The 21,297-nt window shown below is 43.9% G+C and overlaps 1 protein-coding gene across 1 annotated transcript in view; it reads right to left on the bottom strand.

The window, feature by feature from the left end:
• Positions 1 to 19,992, bottom strand: part of GRID1 (glutamate ionotropic receptor delta type subunit 1) — a gene marked incomplete at both ends in the record, with an annotated part of 544,988 nt that extends 524,996 nt beyond the window's left edge. The window contains 2 exons of the mRNA XM_082486453.1: positions 17,580 to 17,735; positions 19,914 to 19,992. Coding sequence (XP_082342579.1) covers positions 17,580 to 17,735; positions 19,914 to 19,992 — 235 coding nt within the window. The remainder of the gene's footprint in view (positions 1 to 17,579; positions 17,736 to 19,913) is intronic.
• Between the last annotated feature and the right edge of the window lie 1,305 nt (positions 19,993 to 21,297).

Here is a 21,297-nt window from a genome sequence, read left to right as displayed (position 1 = left end):
TCTGATACTGATCGTAAATCTGCAAAGACTTTCCTTGAAAGAGCTAGATACTCTCAAACCCAAAACAAGGCTTTAAGAACTGTCAACTCCACAGATCAGATCCTTTAAAGCCTCTTTTTAGGAATTATTTGCCAATCACTAGTGAAACAGGTTATGAATTTTTAAAGCTATATTTTCTATAACTTTTACAGTCAGACTTAATACCTACTTCAGTTACCATAATAAGTGTTGCAACAGATGCTTTTGGGTTTAATGAAGACAGTCAAGCAGATTTATTGCCTATTTCTTCTAGAGGCGACTGAATAATTTTCAACAAATAACTTCCTCCAGTATAGTCTTTATTTTTGTGCCTTTATTGAATAGCATATATCAGACTGCAGTTCTTTCTCTTAGAAATTAATCACTTCAAGTCTTTGCAGATCAGTCAAGTCAGCTGCAACTTATGATTTAGCTGGAAGCAGTCACTCCAGTGACACAGTCCTGTTTGTCTTTCCCTAGCCAGCTGAGCATGCCATCACCTGTGAGAAGATCACCTGTGTATGTGCCAAAGGAGTATAACTTTGAGAACACTCAGCATTCCTTCAATTCTGTTCATGGTCTTTGCAATTATTTTCCCATTGGCTGTACTTTTCAAAAATAGGGACTCAGTTCCCACACAGGCAAAGCAGACAATCTTATCATATGAACTGTTAAGCAGAGACAGCTCACATCACCTCAGCAGTTTAGGCAGAATTGAATTTTGATGCCACGAGGATAAGAGGTTGTTTCTGGCCAAGTCCGGGCTGCTTCTGCCACAGGAAAGAAATAAGAAAACCACGGATGAAGTCCCAGTGGTGCACTCAGGTGAGCAGAACCTATTATTCCTGGAGTCAGGTGAGAGAGGATGGAAAATATGAGAAGGGATGCTCCTTCTCTGCCCCCAGCAACAGTTGCCCTTCCCACATCCCAGCCCTTCTCGTGGGGCAGCCATAACAGTTGGCAAGCCTCACAGAGCAGCCAAATTCATCACTAGAACTAAAGCTGATGCTACTCTTGCAGGCACTTGTCCCAGAGTCGCCTCCTTTGCACGTGCCTTCAGCCACCCTGCCTTTAAGCACATGCATGTGAGAAGTTCCTCCCACATGCAACACCTGCCTGTGGAAGGATCAAGTAGTATACTTCAGAAATACCTGCAAAAGATTTCAAGTGACTGCAATAAACACAAGCAATATACCAATTTAATTGCTTTGTTGTGTAAGATGCCCACTTAATGAGGCTGAAGAGCTAAGCTAACTTGGAAGGAAAGCAGAAAAGAAACACATCCCAAAGCAGATTCTCATGTATATGCCAAGCTCTGCTACACATGGCAGGGTAGAGGGGATAAAGCTTGCATCCTGCACCTACAGGTAACCCTAGGACTTGGTCTGGTTCACTGTCATTGTACTTACACTGTATTGGTCACAGGTCAGGTCTAAATGCATGTGAGCTTGGAAAGCTTTTCTATGCACAAATTCTTAGCCAGCTTGTAAAAAAGAACTGTCATTTGCACTATTTAAAATCAGAGTTGCCATGGTGTTTTGTGTGGTCTAGAACCTCAACTATAATGTGTCTGAGGATTAAGCCAGGCAAAAGTTCACATGGTTCTTGTTGGTTATAAGGTTATGCTTTCAGATCTCTCTGAACAAAAAGAAAGCAGGTTGTGGTCCTCACACCAGGCTTCTAGGAATTAAGAACACTACAGAAACATTTAATAAATCTAGTAAATTAGAGCAGAAAATCATTACTGCATACAGTGCTTTCTTGGAGAGATTTATTCATATTTCTGAAAAAAAAAAGAAAAAAGTTAAGTTCCTTAAAACCCTCACATAAATAATCCTTTTTATTTTTTATTTTGGTAAATGGCCTGAGTTTTCACAAAATCATCAAATAGCTACTGTGTGCTATTAAGGGCAACAAACATACTCAACTTCAATACTTCACATGCAATATACAGAAGGAAGAACTTCCAAGGAATTTGCTGCAATCAGTTCAAATGAGACAGATGGGTAGGAATATGCAACTCCTATGATTCAGAGTTAGTGCCAATATAGACTACAATATTAGATGTACTCAGCGACATTGTCGTACAAGAGAGGTCCCATTGTAGCGCGCTGCATTAACAGCAGCAAAACCCTTGAGAATTTTCCAGGCCTTGTCAGCCCTGACTGCTTTGATGAACGGTATAAACAGAAGATGAAATAATCACTCACTAGTTTACAAGCACTGAAGTACAGCTATTAAAGATTTCTAGTCTGCATTATGACAGTGGCATAGTCATGCTTGGCAAACAGGCCAACATCTGAGTTATGGCTGTCAGACATCCCAAATTCCCACGTTCGTTTTATATCTCTGAGGCTTATACCTCCCAAAGACCTAGGGTGCTCCTCCTTAACATTGTATTCCCCTACAGAAAACAACTGAGAGTAGCAAATTCAAGAGGGTTGTTCATCTGCTTGTCACCACTTAGATAACGGCTTGTCATTTGAGAACATCAGTCAATTTTTCTAGTCTTTGCAGTTAATGGCAAGACAAACCCTTGGTACTTAAAACAAAGATTTAACAGACCATTTTAAGGAAACTAAAGAGCACAAAGTTAATGACTGAGCATACTAATGCTCCACAGCTGGGGGACAAAGCCAGAAGGAACATCTGGGTCACTGATGCCAATTCTCTGCAACCACAGGAAAATACAATCAAGGGGTCAAGAACACACTAGTCCTGTGAACACCAAGGATTATTTCCTCAGTCTTATACCACTGGTTTCAACTTATGCTTCACAGACCAATTTAAGCAATTAAAAAAAAAACAAACCAAACCACAACAAACAAAAACAAAAGTCTGTCGTCAGTAGATTTAAATTGTCACCCCTCTCAGGAACTTTTCCAGAGGTATAGGCATCAAAAAAAAAATACCCAACTTTAAAACAACTGCCTTACAGCCATCCCAAAGTCTACAATAAGAGGCCAAAGGCCAGAACTACAATGCGACTCAAGAGGAGAGCAGATGAAATTAAAGCTGTCATGCTGGCCCAAACAATATTAAGAAATGTATTATGTCAAATAGTTCAGACAATCCTAAGAAATGGATCGCAACCCACACAACACAGACAGTAAAATCAAAATAAGATGTAGGTCCCCACTTATCTCACCAGGGAGAAAAATTCCTCCATAAATCTAGTTTAACCCATTTCTGTTAAGCAAATGCAGTTTAGCAATAACAGAACTAATCAATAGGAGTACCAGCCTAATATATCAAATCTCCCGTCACTTCCTTTGGCCAGTCTGGTACTTTGGGTGATCAAAGGATGAGAGGGAAGGGAGGGAAGGAAATAAGGGATGAAGCAAAAGACTACCATGCACCTTAAACTACATTTCAAGAGCTAGATCCCTTCTTGGGCCCTACAGACAAGTCAGAAGGAGGCATCAAGTATGTGATAACACTACATGAGCACTGGGAAGAGGAACTCCAATCGCAAGGACACCTACAGAGGTCACAAACAAAGTTTTGTCCTCCTTGTTCTGGAGTACAGCTTGGCAAGCACATGAGAAACTGCATTGGGAGCCCCATTTCTCTTCAGCTAGCAATTCTCATTCACCAGCAACTAGAGTTAGAGTCAAACTTCCACAATTTAAAACTTAATCCAGGACCAGCATCCAGAAAATCAATTGACCTTTCTCTGTATCAAGATAACTAATACTCTCAACAAGTTTACTTCCTATATTAATACTTTTCTATAGAAAAAGATATAAAATAAGTTTCTTGTAAAATCTCATCAAAGAGAGAATATCATTACGGGGAGAATTAAATAATTCTTTTTTAAGCCAATATATCCATCTTGAGACAACCTTCAATATACTTTAGAACATTTCAAGCAATTTTATCAGCATTTAGGAAGGAAAAAGAACGCCTTGAGGCCAGCCCTGTCAGCAAATATTTCCCATCTTCAGCTTAAATCTCAATATTATTCCAGATGAATGCATTGCAGGCACACTTTTTTAAAGCACTACGAACACTCTATTACATTGATGGCCACACTTTTCCCATGCGAGCCATTACTAGCAAATATGGATACCCTGGAAAAAAGGTAACTGTTAATCATTTGGAAAGAACACAGACACACTTCATACTAACAACCTCTCATTAAGAAACTCAAAGGACATTTTTTAAAGTTAGATTTATGAGACCAAGACCAAAGTACATCTGCATTTGTCTCTCTCTACGGTTTCATGAAGATAATGACTTTGTCATATCTGTTAGAAAACTTCTGGCCAAAAGCTAAAATAATTGGAAGTATTTTTTTTTTTTAAACATCCCTATAGCATCACCAGGAATCCTAAAAAAATGAAAGAGTTGCAAAGTTCACATACAAACAGACCTTTCTTCAGAAGGGATTACGTTTTCCCTCATGCATGCTTGTTTGAGCTTTAGACCAGCTTTCTCAGCTGGTTTGCATTTTATCAACTGTATCAAAAGTTTTTCTATCAATTCTCAAGCTCTTTATTAACACTGTAATAACATGCTAAATCTTGAAGATCCCATTTAAAATTCTCAGCTTCCAAGTGCATTTTCCAAAGGCCCTAGGACATATGACTATTTCCCAGTTAATCTAATAATCTGACAAGCTCTTTGCAAGTCATACATTCAAAGTAGCCCTGAAGAGATGGAGATACATTTTGAAAAGACGGGACTCTCTATATCCACGTATTTATTTATATTTCCTAAGTCCAATACACCTCACCAGCAAAGTAGCTAGGAACAGATTTAAACAACAAATTGACACAAGCCTTCATCTTGCCTTAAGGCACTTTCCAGGGGCACTGGAGCCAACAGACCCTTTCCAGGTGTCATTATGCTGTTCTACATTCAAAGAAACTCCTCCTATTTCTTCTTCAGCCTCAAAGAGAACAATCTTACCTTATTAGTTCACCGAGTTGTCCCAGGAAGTGAACTGAGCCATGCAGGCTCACGCCTTTTTCTGCCTCGATCGTCTTGTGACTGAGTTTAACTTGAATTGAAATCGGTAAAGTGTCATGTGTATATACGATACATATTTTTTCTCTAGGGCCTTGTACACTGGTTCTCTGGTCTCATGAGCTGCATTTTACAGTGTACAAATTTTACAGTTAACTTACACTCCATGCACAGGTTTTATACAGAGGTAAACTAAACCCTTGGGCAACTAGCAGTGCTATTTCTGAGAAAAAAAGAAAAAAAAAGCCACACAACAAAACCAAAAACAAAACACAACCCAAAACCCCAACTTTATACATTATAAGTCTGTCACAAGCTACAGACTGTAAGTTTTTATCCCCTGCAAGCCCAAAAGAACATCAACATTTTAAAGCACATTTTGTCTTTTTACAAATACAAGAGACACAAAATAATCTATTTCCCTATTAATTACCCCACATAATAGCTTATTATTTTTTTTTAGAGAAAATAAATTTCAGAGCCAAAACATCACACGCACGCTGCTCCAAGCCTTCCTCTGATAGCTTCCTTTGAGAAATGTGCCCCTTACACTGACTCAACATAACCCTTTACAACTTCTCAGGGCAAGAGACAAGACTCCAGTTTACAAATAATCTCCCTACAGCCCAGCAACAATAAAAGACCATTTAGCAAGATTAGCAAAATCCAGTTCAGAGCCCTATTGTTGACAAGAGTGCAGGACACAAACTCCCATCTTTGATCAAGAAACTATTTTTTGCATACCCATCAGGTGCTCTTCTGCAAGTTGCGCCACCTAAAGGACAATGTCTCTTTGAAGATAATTAACACAAGAAAGAAAATTAAAAGGCATTAAAATTATGACAATACATAATCTGCCTTCTAGTTCATGGACATTTCATGAAGTATTTTTTGACTAAATTACCATTTTAGTCTGAATGCACTTAACTGGCAGCATTGCAGAATGCCCTATAGCAAATATAACTGACTGCATTTGTAATTTCTTTTTTACATTCCTGATACTTTGCCATTCTTTAGAGCTACTGTGATGCTCTCGAGGAGCATCTCTGGCTTCTTGTCCGTGCATGTTCTCCATTCCCTTATGATGTCAGAGATACAGAGCTTTAAAGGTTAAAATCTAAAATAAAATAGAAAAGAGAGGAAGATTACCTGTCATATCAATGAAAGCAAGATGAGAGACTTAACTCTGTAACACAAACAGCAGCAGGTAACATAGAGGAAGCTGTGTGAAACTTAAAGGTTTCCCCTGGTAGTCACTGAAAGGCAGTAAGTCTCCCAGAGACACACATTTCATTTCCATAATGCAGTTCCACTTCTTTTAATGTAAATGGAAAAGACAAAACCTTAGTTTTCTCATGTAGATATAGTAACCATTCACAAACCTTAGAATATTCTCTGAAAAACATCTGTGTACTGCTGCCAACAGATGTTGTCATCATGATGATTAAAATGCAATGGAAATAGAATAATCCAGCAAATCACAAAAAGCATGTTCATAAAATCTACTGCATTGAGCAGTGGCAGGGAAAAAGGAAGTATGGGGGGAACACCATGCTACCAAACAAGAGAAGGCACGTAAAAAAGACATCAGAATTTGGATAAATAATTTATATTTACAAACTTCATTAGGAAGTAGAATGATGAATCTGCTGTCCATGTAAAATGCGGCATGGCTGGAAGTGAGGAGGTGGCTCTGAAAAGGACAATGAGAGACAGGAAAGGATGTGTCTCACCAGCTAGATGCCTTTGAGAAAACGGAGTTTTGGTGAAGATCCCAGGCATAAAGATATCAGCTACAACTATATGGTCTCTGTCTTGGCAATAAGACACTAAACCAAATAGGTAACAGAAGGAAGCCCTTCCTGAGATAAATATTAGGTTACTGAAAAGAAATCTAATGAAAGACGGCAAAATGCCTTTTGAGAACTAGTATTGCAGATTTGATTCAAAAAAAATCAGGCATCACTAGTCATTGCATTGCCCAGATGACTCTGAGTTTCAGCTAACATGTTTTATTTTTAAGCAACTGAGTAAGAACAAAGAGGACACACCATGGTCACAAAAATGTAAACTGCCCTCAACACATGAATAAGTGTTTAGAAACCCATTTGTGAACCAATTTTGCCACACCAGTGCCACTGCCACAAGCAGAGAAGGGAGGGAAAGATGACTCCAGCCACCTGCTTTAAGAAGGCTGGTTGTAATCACACTTGACAGTTGCACTTCTGCTTGCCTGCGCAGCTGACTTCGTGAGTACCCATCCAGAAGCAAGGCAAGACCCCACCAGCTGCCGAAGCATTGTAACGTATTTAATGGGTGCGCTAACTCGTGGCTGAGGATACTGCTTGTCTAGAACCTCGCTGCAAGACCTTCCTCCCAAGTGTTCCCTAAAAGTTACCACACACAGTCCATCAGCTCCCTTACAATTTGTTGGGTTTTTTTTAAAGAAAAGAAAAAAAAAAAAAAAAGCTAGGCAGTGCTGAAACATGAAATTACTTGTCATGTGGACTATACAATGCTTTAATCCAGATATAGGCACTCTCATTTCAAGCTGCCCTGGACAAGTGACTTTCTACAAGCAGAGGATCAGTCAAACTCAACTTCTGCTAGACCATATCTTTTGCCATCTTGTCCGGTGAGCACACTTTGGAAATGCCTTTTCTTCTCTCTGGAAGGGAAATGCCTGCCACGGGCTGATTATTTGCAGACTGATTACTTGCTAACGCTGTGACACCCCTGCCCTTCTCCAGCCTCTTTAAAAATCCAGAGCCATACTGTGCAAGCATCTCACTCAGACCAGAAGAAGCGTGGGCTTTTTTCTGTTTCTGTGTGGGTCACTAAGTCCTACCTATATCCAAAAAACTGTTACATCCACAGTAACTGAAGTACTTCAGGACAAAAGCAAGCTGAAAGAAAAGAAAATAAAAGTTCCAGTAAAAATAAACTTAAAGCAGATAATTGGGTTGTTCCCTTTTATTTTTTGTGCACTTCAACATCCTAGCTCTCTATGTTTGACCCTTGCAGACATTACATCCTAAGTTCCTTTTCTCTGAGCCTCTCAGATAACTATTCTCATTCCAAAAATATCCTCAAGTAGGATAGAAAATGGACAAAACATCAGTCCTTTAAATTAAAATACAGCTAATATTCCACACAAGACAACTCTGTACCAGAGTTTTCCTTCGAGTTCTAAAGCATTTTTTAAATAAACATAAAATTAAGACAAGGGTTTGCAAATGCAGAAAAGAAGCTGAAAGGCTCTGCCTCCCATAAACCAACTCCTCCTTCCTCCATCCCAAGTTTTACCTTCATCCAGGAGCAGAGAGTTTAAGAAAACAAAGGGCTATGGAAATCCTGCTGTAGGTCATTACACAGTTTCTCCACTGAAAGTATTACCAAGCAGCAAGTAATTGGTATTTCCTAAATATCAAGTAATGGTATAAAGCAGAGTCATCTACCTGCTGACAAAGACAATTGTCATTAACTTTACAAACATTTGCTTATATGGAAAATCCTTTTATTCACTTTCTAAATAAGAATAAACCAGATTGTCAATGAGATTTGAGGATATGGAAAGTATTCCATCAGCAATGCTACTAGTTAAAATCTCAAAGACTCAGAGAAGTAAGTTAAAAAGCAGAGGATTAAATGACTGGACTGAGACACAGGATACATAATGAGAGCTTGGACCCACTAGGAGTTTTTTGGTTTGAGCATGATGTATTTTTGAAGACAGAAATTCATTTCTTGGATATTATTCTGTTGAATACAGGGGGAAAAAAATGTTTTCTTGCTGTCCTTTTACTCCTATGAAAGGTTGCTAAGGGAATGGTTCTGAGTAAGGTCAAGCAGTAGACACCCTGCTGTGTGTTTTAGTGCAGCCAAACACCACTTGAAATTAATGCCTCTTGGTTCTTTTCACCTTTAAGCACTGGCCGTTAGTACTTTCCAGTATTAATTCTTACTACATATCTGAATAAAGAATATAATGGGCAAAAGGAAAAAAATGGACAGGCACCAAGATGCCACAACAGGGTCAAAGGAGTGGAACTTCACAGAAGCAGGGCTAGTTTAGACAGCCCCTTTCTGATAAGACAAACCTTTCAGGATATAAAATGCACTCCAAACCCACAAACCTGAACGCAATTTCAAGCACAGCAATCAGGTCTCCAAATTATAATTAAATGCAAGCTACTAGGAAAAACATAAAAGAAAACTTTTCAACATATTTCTCATTTCAGATATTTATTGCCTTAAAGATATTTATTGCCTTACATTTATGTAAGTGAAAGGAATTTGGCATATTAGCATATCGTTATTATCTGCCTTCGAAATGATTACAGATCCACATATGATATAAAATGAGTTTCTCAAAACGTTGCACGCTATTTAATGGTCTCACTTCAATTTTTTCATGGACAAGAATCCTAATAACCAAAGAGCTATACTAAGGATCAGCATTAGCTGCCTCCTTTCCTCAGTGAAGAGTGAAATGGAAGGGATTGTCAGAATGGCACGTAGATTTCAACTTCAGACCTGACACATTTTTGTATAAGGTAGCCTGCATAACTTGTATGTGCCCTGTGCATAAAATGCTTTATTCCTTGGTCTGAAACTTGGCCTCTTTCAACAGATTTCCAGATGGAAAGAACCACACAGCATTTGTGTATGTAAGAAAAATCACTGCAAGTTCTATTACATAAAAAAACCTGTCAAAATGCAAAACTGAACATTTAAGCCATTTTTCAAAATCATGAACTAAAATACCTGTAAATTATGGAAAAATCTCTTGCCAGAAAAGCAATAGCTGTGTGGGCCATTTCTATTCTAACAGGGCACTTTCAGATAAACAAAGATATCTGCTAAAAAAAAAAAAAAGTTTAATTTCATATACTTATAAGACTCACACAGCAGTATGATTCCAACAATGCATTCTAAGTAAACTTTTTCTGAGGGGCAAATGAAAAAACACCTCTACACAGGAGATGACAGAGACAAATAAAGACACAGCAGGAATTCTCCTCAGAAGGAATTTATATGAATGAAAGTATGAAAAACATTTGGATCCTTGCCTAAAAAGTGAATAAGAGTTTAACTATGGTTCCTCTGAAATGGCAAAAAGTTAAATGTGAAGTAAGTATTTCAGCCACAGCCTTAGCGTGCTATAGTCTTATGGTCAGGCACTATCATAGTTGTATAACTAGGTTTTGTTTTGATTTCCTTCCAGTAAATAACTGTGGTAAGCCATGAACAGTTTTATAAACATGATGACATCCCCCCTGTTCAAAGAATGTGTAGTTCTAACTTCTTTCACTATGTGGCTCAGCCATAGCATCATAAATCACATCAAAATATTGAATTCATCTCATTCTGTGAGTATGAAGATGTAATTTAAAATGTAATACTTAGACAGTCAATCCTCTAATCATCTGTAGCTGGAAGATTCTGAACACAGAAAGGCTCAAGGCGTATTCCCTGCTGGACACGTTACAGTAAGTCTAGCAATTAAATTATTTGTACGGGGTATACGGGCATGCATGTATATGCATTTATACAGATTGTATTTCACAATTTAGAAACATTTTCTTTAGCCAGTATTTTAACTAGATCAGGTTTTGTATACTCATTTCACATTTACAGATCCTCCTCCACAGTAATGACTGAGAAGAGCTGCCACAGACAAACAAAGCACTCAGAAAATTATTTTCTTCAAGAAAAAAAAATAAATTAAAAGAGAAAGAGAAGGAAAATTTTTAACCCTGAAACACATTAGCTAATATTTTTATGAACACTGCTTATTTCTGATCTTTTGGGATAATTTCTAGCATGCCAGTTAATGATGTAGCATATTTTCTATAATGGAATCCTAGAATAAGAAACCCAACTGCAGCTCCTTGATAAATGATCGGCAGCACCATCAGTGGGGAGGACCATTACGTACTGAAAAAGAATTGTAGCCTAACCTGCAGCTGCTCTTGTGTGCGAGGCCCTTAAAATAGATGGGTGGCCCAGACCCAACATGGAAATAAAGGTCTGCAAGTCTGCATATTAGAAGAGAGAGAAGAACAGCTTAACCTGTTATGCAGATGGCGGGAGTGAAAAAAAAATCTTTCAGGTAAAATAAAAACCTTTTAACTGCAAAAAGTGAAATTAACAAGGGATTCCCTACCATCCCTCAGCAAGCAGAGGCTGAGACACGTCCTGTGGCAGGCTAAGCACACCACCTCCCCAAGTCCAAGCTGGGGTAGGACTCTCTGCTCCAAACAGGTCCCATCCACAGCCCACAGCAGCACCTCCTTCTTCCCCCAACTCCTCACTGCCTGCTGCACCCCGATGCATGGCACTGTCTGGAGCTCGCTCCCCAGGCAGCTGAGCCCCAGCCTGAAATTATGGGAGCCTCTGCAAAAGCAGGGAATGTGGCCGGGATGGAACTAACCTCGGTACAGCCTGATAAAAAAAATGCCTTTCAGTATGACTGCCTCCCAAAAGTACAAAATATTTTGCACCTGCAGTTAAACTGTGACGAGAACCCAAATAGATGTGGCTACAAAGTAGCAAATCGCCAGTGGAATGAAGCAACAAAACAAACCATGTTTGCCCACAGGTTGTAACCTGCCGTCAACCCCAGCACCAAACGGACCCCTTATGGGCTCCTGACTCCTTTCCTTCCACGGAAGACATCTGCAGGTCCCTGCTTTCAGCACACCAAAACCACAAGAATGGGAAGAGATGGACGTTTTAATTTGTTGTTTTCTTCAGCTCTGCAAAACAGACAGAGCCACGCAACTATAGAGCATGAAAACACAAGCACAATGAGATGACAGTTTCACAGATGTCTTCACTGTGGCAGTCCTTAACAAGTCTTGGTCTGGTCTGAGAGGGCACAAGGAGGTAAAACTGTTAAGCACATTCACCCCACTGAGTAACAGCTTTTAACTGCATCAGACTAGTAGAAAAAACGTGTAGTTGCACAGCAAGACCTCTCTGACCATGGCAGGGAACCCCTACCTACACTCTTTCTGGTTGTTTTTTTAAGAAGTGTTGAAAGCTCAGATTAAAACTAGAAAAAAATGTGTGTAACAATATGTTCTTTCTGGAGAGCTCGGAGTTCATCTGTCAAAACTTCCAACAGGACTCCGTATCCTGATGAAAACAGCGTGAAATCTGTGCTCAAGCAAGCCACGGAAGAAGTGCAGATAGTCATAAAGTTATGCGATGATGAAAGACTCAAGAGAAACCACTGGTGAAAAATTAATTGACACTTTATTGATATAAACCATTCTTTTGCAATTCTGGCAGATAAGAATTTTTACTTTTTTTATGTTTTACATTAAAAATCTAGGTACAGCCTGTGATTTCTAGCTAGACACCAATTTCCCCAATCCATTGCTGTCAAATCAGTAAAGTTTTGCTTTTTAAAAAAAAAAACAACAATCTGTATATGCAGCATTTTATGAATTTTCTTTTGGTTTTTTGTTTGCATTTGTTATACTTCCCTTTCTTTTCTCTCTACTCTTCCATTCTGGTATTAAAACATCCTAACTCTAAAAACAACCACCTTCATTTCTGCAGCATGTGAAAATATAGCTCAACAAAACAAAACGTCTTACTCCTCATTTACACAAACACATATTTGATGGAGCTTTATTTGGTGCTGGAAGCTGGGCGTACCCAATAGCAAGGGAAGGGTTATTACTATGACCCAGGGGTATCTTTTCACGGTTGTCATTAGGTCTTCCTCTTCTATATTCAACAGCTACCTAAGTTCAAATTCTCCCAACAGAGAAAACGGTCCTTTACCAGAAGCCTGAAATCTGTGTTTCGCCAAAAACAGGTCACACCTTCTGGCCCACCTCTGGATTTCTATTGAGGGACACTTGCACTGCCTCGAAATAGAGTCCCAGGTTTGCAAAAAGACTTATGTGTAAAAATCCCAAGACACATGCATACACACAAGCATAAAGTCACTCTGCTCCTCCATATTTCCCTACCACTGGGCAATGCATATACAATAAGTGTAGCTCTACTTGGGATTTTGGCCAGGCAAACAAATGCAAGAATAGCAATGAAGCCACTGAGTTCCATTCTCCGGGTCTGTATTTCATCTTAGTTATCTACACATTGATCAGCTTATACCTTCTCAACAAATAAAACTGTTAGAAAGCAACTGTGGTAGTAACTTGAAATACATGTGCTGAGCCAAGATAGTTCAAGAACTATGCCAAGTATGTATCGTTACCAAGTCCTACAGACTATGATAAGAGATAAGATTCACTCAACGGTGTAAGACATAGACATCCAGAAAATCAGCAGCTCTGTGTTGCCCTGAAACCAGGGCAGTATACATGGGACTGACAATAAACCCATTTATGGAACACCATTCTTGCTCTCAAATCACGTTCTGATTTTCCAAATTTGTTCTGGTTTCCAGAGCTGACAGCATGTTAACATCAACAAGCACACATACAAGGCTGCTCAAATTAGAAACAATTCATTTGAAATTGCTATGCAGAGAGAACAGCAAGTTTCAGCTCCAGGAAAGCTCCATAGATGTACAAGCATCATCCACTACGAGACAGGGTTTTAAAGTCTTGCCGTTTCTGAGTAACAACTGTCTCCTTTGGATCCCTTCTCCAAAGACCACTACAAAAGTTAAGTATTAGCTTTCCTATGCCCCAGTTTTGACCTACAGCTAGCTATTCCCCCTCCAAAAACAACGTTTTTAAAACTTACACCTTAGTTCTGTTTAGTTTTTAGTTTAAACATGCCATCATGTTTTCAATCCCGGCTGAAAGCTTGTTTGCCACCCATATGTCTTACACAAAGGCCCTTTTCAACACCAATGGCAGGCTCAAAAATCCCAAATTGAACTGAAAGCTTTAAAGTGTTTCTCTTACCTTTGAGCTTATTTTGAGTCCTTGAATCACAAAAAGGTTACCACGGTACTAGCTTAAATACACACCACACACAAACAAGCGCTTATCTCGCATCTCAATCACTTAAAAAAGAAACCAAGCACATAGCTCTTTTGGAAGCAAGGATATAATTTAACATCATGTTTGTGATTTGAGCTCATTTCCTTAAAATCATATGAAAAGAACAATGATTCCCCATGTATATTTTCTCCCATGACAGTCAGTGAAAAAACAATTTTTCCCTCAAGTAATTGCCACATACATAAAAGCAATATCCTACAAATTGCGACGACTGCTTGCAAGCACAGACAACAAAGTCCTATTTTACGCATACACCAGGGCCTGTTTATTCTTTACGGTTACATCCCTTGCCACTGGAATTCCTTCCACAGACTTGCCACACTTTGTTATAGAATATGAGTTTGATGGGGCCAAAACCAATCTCTTTGCTTATCAGCACAACAGGATCTTGTTTCTGCAACATATATTAAAAATGAAAGACAAAGACGAAACTCAATTTACACTTCTTGCTAATTGCTATTCTGTGGCACCCGCCACGACCATTAACATGAGCATTCACCAAGTCTTTGAAGGAAAAGGATCTCTGAATCTTATTTACCTATTTCAGTCACCAGAAACTATCACAATAGCGCCCTTCTCTCTCTAAAGCAAAGTTGGTAAAACTTTTCTTCAAAATTTTGTGACACTTCTCAGCACCTTCCAGCATTGAAAATTACTCCATTTATGAAAGGCAAGGTAGCTTCTGTTTGGCCTTTAGTTCTGCAGATGCACTGCTCCTCCTGAGAAAACCCTACAGTTACTACTCTTCCATGCTTCGTATCCATGCAAAAGTTCTCTAACTGCACAATAAATGCCGGGTCAAACACATGTTAAAAACTACCTCCATCAGTAACGGGTCTTGTTGCTGTGAAATAGACCTTGTTACCTGTAGGGATGACTTTCCATAATTTTACCAGCACAGTATCATTGAAATGAAGGTCTTTGCTTGCGGCACTCTAAAAAGGACTTAAGGAATAACGTACAATGTCATCTCACAAGACTGTGCAAAAGACACTTCAAATAAAAACAACATTTGTGATTGGTTTGGCTGTGTGAACTATTCTGGTGGTAGTATCACAGTGCTCTATTTTTATTCCAGATTGTTTTTTACTGAAAAAAGTTCTATCACTATGAAACTAATGCTTGCAACATTGATTTCCATGGCACTGCTTAGAAAGACACTGCGGAAGAATAATGTGGGTGTCAGGGCACTTTATGTAGCAGCAGCAAGAGTCTGGGAGTAGTCTGGGCAGCAGATTTGCTCCAGGTTATTTTGACTACTATACGCAATATTCTACCAAAATGAGCAGGACATCCATACAGTGAAATACAATGAGACTGAATAGTCAGAATGACACCAAGTAACACCAGGCAGAGAGACGCTGCTCAGTAAGAATAGCCCAGCAACTTGTACGTCCCGTGGATCATTCTGTCAGCATGTTGTAAGACAGTTTCAAAAGTAGGAAGTTAAATCTTAAATAAAAAAAGCCCTGACCTGAACCAACAAAACAAACCAGGAAATTGAGCAAAGTCTGATGCTCTTCTCTTAGCTCTCGCTCTGTGGGAAGGTTTTACGCACAGATAAGATCATTTCGTAGTCCTCCCAAAAGAAGACACATTGATATGCCTAATGAAGTAGTGACAGGGAACAATTTCTCTTTGGAATCGTGAACATTCATCAACCACCTCCTTAATTCTCCAGCATGAGACCAGTTCATCAAAGAGCAATTCTAGTTGCAATGTACACATGAGCCCTGAAAGAGCATCTTGGAAGGGATAGGAGGAAATGTCTTCATTTACATATAACCAGGTAGCATAAAGATTCTGTATCAAAAAGATTAAAAATCTGACCAGAGTCTTTTCTGTGGCTTCAGCATGGATTTTCAATAGATAAATTGTTTTCGTAGTAGTCTTCATAAATGCAAACTAATCTCCAAAGTTCGCAAATAAACCACTTTTTAAAAAAAAAATAAATAATCCTACTAGATCAGGAAGAATCCTCCAGTTGGTCATGCTTTTCTGCTTTCAACAAAACTGAGCAAAGGGACTCTGTCCACAAGACTGTCAGCTCAGATCCCAGGGCATTCAGATAGTTTCATAAAGTTTTACTTCTGAGAAGAGACATTGTTGAAAGCAATTGTTCAGCCAGCCAACTACTGTCACTTCCATGAATATGAATAAGCTCCAATATAGGACACTGAGCTTTTGCAAATGTAAGAAGAACCAATTGTTCAGAGTTAATCTTTGCCAATAAATCAACCCGCCATTATTTAGAGATTTTTATTTTCCTCTGGTGTCTGACTATGTGGGTGGAGTTTTGTTTTAAAGTCCCCTTCTTTCCATTTTCATAAATAGTTTTTCCTACTGCCTTGCTAAGCTTTCAGAGCAGCAGGAGGAATCCTACTGTTAATAGGATCAGGCCCTTGAAAAGGTATATATTGCTGTTTCTCCTGTATGTGCATGATATTAACTAGTACTTATTCTGATGAAAAAAGATAGCAGAAGAAATTGTTCAGAGTTCATGAAAATTAACATTTGGTGTAATTTTGTAGCCATAATTTGCATGTACACAACTTAGACATAAATACATATGTATTAATGCAAATTTTCATACAGGGAAAGATTCACTCTGTGCTCTGTAAAACTAAGGGTAAGGCTGGTGATGAATCATTTTTTTAAGTATTCTAGTCTGGGTATATAAATAGCTCTCAGTTTCTAGAATAATTACTACTGAAAAGCACAGCTTCTGAAATAACCTAGGCCATAATTAACCTTGGCTTCATTAAATCCCAAATAATATCTTTTTTAAGTCTTATTTGTAAAAGCAAGCTGATTAATTTAAACGTTTCCTTTTAAAAAAAAAAAAAAAATTGAAATTATTTACCTACGTAGCTACTTGTCAAATCTTGTAAACTCTGGGACGGTTTTCAGCCGGCAACTCAACTACCTTCACCTCTCCCCAGCCACCCGGGAGAGAGCTCCTCTCTCACGGAGGGTCGCGCTGTCGCCGCTGGCCGCCCCAGTTCTGCTTCCCCTTGGGGGGCACGGGGGCAGATGCGCAGGGAGAGGGTCCAGCTTGTGCACCGCCACCTCCCGCAGCCCCTCTCGCAAGCGTCGAGTCCTCCGGCCCGAACCCTCGGCGCCGCACGACCCCCCCACCCCGGACGGGACCCTCTCGTCCGCCCTGCCCCGCCGTGTCCACGCGTGGACCCCGCTGGGGGGACGGGGGCGGCGGTGGGGGCCTGGCCTTCCCTCCGCAGGGCCGGAGAGAGGGGGCGCTTGCGGACCCAGGAGCGACCCGGAGCCCCCCTGCCTTACCGGCTCTCCCGCGTGTGCCACCCCCAGCCTGGGCCGCCCTGTGCAGCGCGGCTGGGCACGGGTGGGCTGGGCACGGCGCCGCAGCCGCCGCACCGCGCCGTCCCTCCCCTTTCCTTGTAAGACAGCGCCAACCCCCGACCGAAGAAAAGTTTCCAGCCGAGAGCCAGGACAGGTCCGCGCTGCCTCCGGCGCCGAAACCTCCTCCCCGCCAACGGGACGGGGACGGGCCGCTCTCAGCCCCGGCCCGGCCCGGCGCCCAGCCCACCCGCGCCGTGGGTGCCGCCCCGGGGCTCTCACCTTCCTGCACCGCATGGAAGGGGTTGTTGGCCTCTATGAGCTTGATGGAGTAAGTGATTTTCTCGCTCTGGAGGATGTCGTCATTGAGGTTCAGATCCGACACCGCCTGCTTGAACACCTCGTCGTCCTTGGCAGCATTGCCTTCGAAAATGGCACCTGCGGGAAGGAAGGCGGCAGAGGGTGAGGAGGGTTCGGCCCCGCTCCTCGCCGGCTCGGCCCGCACGCTCACCGCCCCAGAACCCCCGCTCCCCTCTGGGCCGTGCAAAGCCCGGGCCGGCTCGCACGGTGCCAGACGGGGCAGCTCCGGGGGCACCGGGCTCCTGTGGGGCGGGGAGCCACGCCGGGGTGAGGGACTCGCTTCGCCAGGGACGGGAAAGGGAGCGGGCTCGGGAATTTGACCAACTTTTTTGCTCGCTGCTTCGCCGCTGCCTGGGTCTCGCTGCCTTTCGGGCAGCGGTTTTATTGAGGCTTACACGCACACGCGAACGTGAAGCCAGGATTTGTGTCCAGTAACCTGGAAGCTTTAATTTCACTGCCCTGTTTATGCAGTTAACGTGAAAACATCTGGCGATGTGCGTTACATAAGATCCCCTCCCTACGGAGCGTCTGTGTGCCCACACCAGGCTTACTGCCCTGCGCGGCGCTGGGAGATCTTCAGTGCTGGCAGTAAAACAGGAAAAAAAAAAAAAAAATTAAAACGTTATCCCCCAGCCTGGAAAAGTCCTGCTGATTCACACTGTGCCTGCCTGTGGTCGGAGCCGCCGTGCACCGCCCGTGAGAAATCACAGCTCTGCACACAACAGCTCTCCTCTCCGGCCCACCAGACCGCTGTTTCTACGAGGAGTAAGTTAGCAAACACCACTCGGGCTGAAGTTCGTGCGGGGAGAAGCCGAGGTGACACCGTCCACCCGGCAGGAGAAGCAGGGCCGAGAGGGAGAGCCGCACAGGTTGTTTCGTCCCCCCGCCCCCGGTCCGGGCACTTCCCCAGAGCGGCCCCACCGCCTCCCTGCATCCCCGCGGGGCTGGCCCCGGCCCCGCCGGGGTCTGCTCAGCCCCCGGGAGCGCCCCTGGGCCGGAGTTCCCCGCTGCGGTCAGGGCTGACCCCGTCTCCTTAATAGCTCCGCAATGCTGTCTGCCTTGGTTGCGCCCCCAGGCTCCGGAGGCGAGCGGCGCCGACCGGAGCCTCCTCCGCCGGCCCCGGAGCCCCTGCCGCCGCACAGGGCTGCCGCCCCTGCCGGGAAACTTGTTACAGGGCTGGCGCCCCTCTCCCCTTCTCCGCCCCGGGTCGACACGGGACTTTCCTCCAGTCTCCGTGGAGCCTCCCCTCGCCAGGATCGCTCCCGCCGCGGCCCCCTCCTTTTTTTTGATCTCCCATCCTCCCCAAAAAGCTGGTGGGAATTACGGCTTTTCATTTCCCGGCCGTACTCCCGTCTCCTCCTCTGTCATCCTCCACAAGTGATTCTCTCCCCCCTCTCCGCCCCTAAACATCCTCATTTTCGTTCCTGCTGGTACCTTTCAACACCAGCCAAAAGGTGACTGCAGAGCCTCGCTTTTGCTTGCCAGGCTTCCCGCGGACATCACCATGCCTTGCTCCCAGAAGCCATAAAAGTTCACATCAGCCTTTCCTTTGCCTCTTATTCATCCCTCTTTTCCTCCCACTGCTGATCCAGCCTTCTTGCTGCCCAGGGGTTTTAATGAGATCTTATTCAAACCACAACAGTTGCGCGCAGACACACACACATATACAGCCACTGCAAATCTCGCTTTTCTAACCCTTTCCCAGCCAAGTCGTGTGTAGCCGTCGTCCCCCCCTCGTCCCCCCCCGCATTCCGACTCGGCTGACACCTGCTACGACAGGGGCTGGAAAACAGGGGATTATCTCCCCGAAAGTTTTCCCTACCAGCACGTTCAGATTATGCCTCTCTCCCGCTCCGGTGTTGGGGGCGGTTGTTTGTTTTTCGTGGCGAGGAGGCGCCGGGGGGGTGGAGGGGGGAAGAAAGCCTTTCCATGCAAACAGGTCCAAGCCCAGGCTCCCCAGCCACATGGGAGACCGCAGCGGCGGCCCCGGCGTGTCCCCCGCCCCGCGCCCGGCCCCGCAGCCCGGCCCGGCGCACAGCCGGCATTTCGCCCACAACTTTACAATCGGGGGGGGGGGGGGGGGGGGGCGGGGGGCAAAGGGGGATTCATCTGCCTTTCTCCCTTCCCTCCTCCTGTCTCTCCGCGGAGCTGCGTTTAATCGCTGCCTGTGACATTACCGCGGTTAAACGAGACGCTGTCTTCGTTTATTTATTTATCTACCGCGTCCCTTTCCAACCCACCCGCTCCCTCTCTTACCAATGTGGATGATGGAGTCCGCCCGCACCGAAACGCACTGAAATATCCAGGGGAAAAGCCAGAGCATCAACACTTCCATTTCCAGCCTCTCGCACAGCACATCAGCCCGGGTTTGGTGGAGAGACAGAAAGGGGAAAAGAAGAAAAAAAGGCGCAAGGGCAGGTGGAGCAAGGCAGCGGGCGCGGGGGGAGGATGCCCAGACGCCCCCCCCTTAGGAAAAAAAAAAAAATCCCAAATTCCCCCAGCACCCCAAGAATTTTCCAAGATTGAGGAAAACGGGCGATGGGGAGAGAAAAAAAAAAAAAAAGAAAAGCCGGGGCTAAAAAAGCACGGAGGTAGATCCCGGGTTGGCAGGCGGCGCGGCGGAGCCTCCAGCGCTCGGTGTGTGCCGGGGCGCCGGCAGACCGCGAACTGCGGAGCGGCCCCCCCGCCGCCGCCGCCGCCGCCCGCCCCCCGCGCCACGTGACTGCGGAGCCTCGGCGCTCGGTGCCGGCGGGGCACGGCGCGGCGGCGGGGCGCGGGCAGTGGGGCGCCCGGGCGGGCGGCACGGAGGGGAGTTTGCGGCTCCGCGAGGAAGTGGGAGAACAGGGAAAATAATCGCACTTAAATATATATCTCTTCAGAATTTATACATATATATGATGTATGCATATCTCCCGGGGGAGAGGGGTAGGGGGCCGATGCCCCAAGCGCAGGAAGCAGAGGAGGGGGCGAGGCGAGGCGGCCCCGCAGCTCCTCGGTTGCCGGGCACAGGCTCTCCCGCGGGGCTGCAGCCCCTGCCCGGAGGGCGCCCGGCGCCCCGCATTGCGCGGCCCTCCCGCAGCCCCCCGCCCGGCCCGGCTCTACGCGGCGCGGCGGGACGCCCCCGGAGGTAAGGGCGCGGGGGCGCGGGGCTGCGCCCGCTGCTGCTCGCCCAACTTCGGCGACCGGGGGCGGAGCGGGGGCACCGCGCCGAGGGGGGGGGGGAGAGGGGAGGGGGGTGCCCCTTCCTCCTGCCACACGCTCGGGCCCGGGACATCATCCGCGTTTGACAAGCGAAATGGAAATGCGAGATTTTTACCCCCTCGCTGGGGGCGAGGGGGTGGGGGAGAAAAGCGGTACAGCAAAACCGTTTCTTGTTTTGTTTTGTTCTAGCTTTCAATGAAATCTAATTCATAAATTGGACATGCTCAGGCTCAGAAGACTAATTCATCCCCTAAAACAAACGCATCAGTGATTGCAGGCACCCAAACGTGACAAGCGTCTCAATATGCCAAGGATCCAGAGAAAACAAATTCATTCAGGAGCCCGAAACGTAATTAAAACTACTGCCAAGAAAATGAGTCGAGAGCAGGATGTTACCAAGATTATTAAATTGCTGTGGGGCTGAGGCACGGACCGCTAT

Source organism: Vanellus vanellus (genome assembly GCF_965231255.1).
Source record: "Vanellus vanellus genome assembly, chromosome: 7".
In the NCBI taxonomy this organism is placed as follows: Eukaryota; Metazoa; Chordata; class Aves; order Charadriiformes; family Charadriidae; genus Vanellus; species Vanellus vanellus.
The sequence above is the reverse complement of the archived record's forward strand: the minus strand, read 5'-3'. Positions and strand labels throughout refer to the sequence as shown.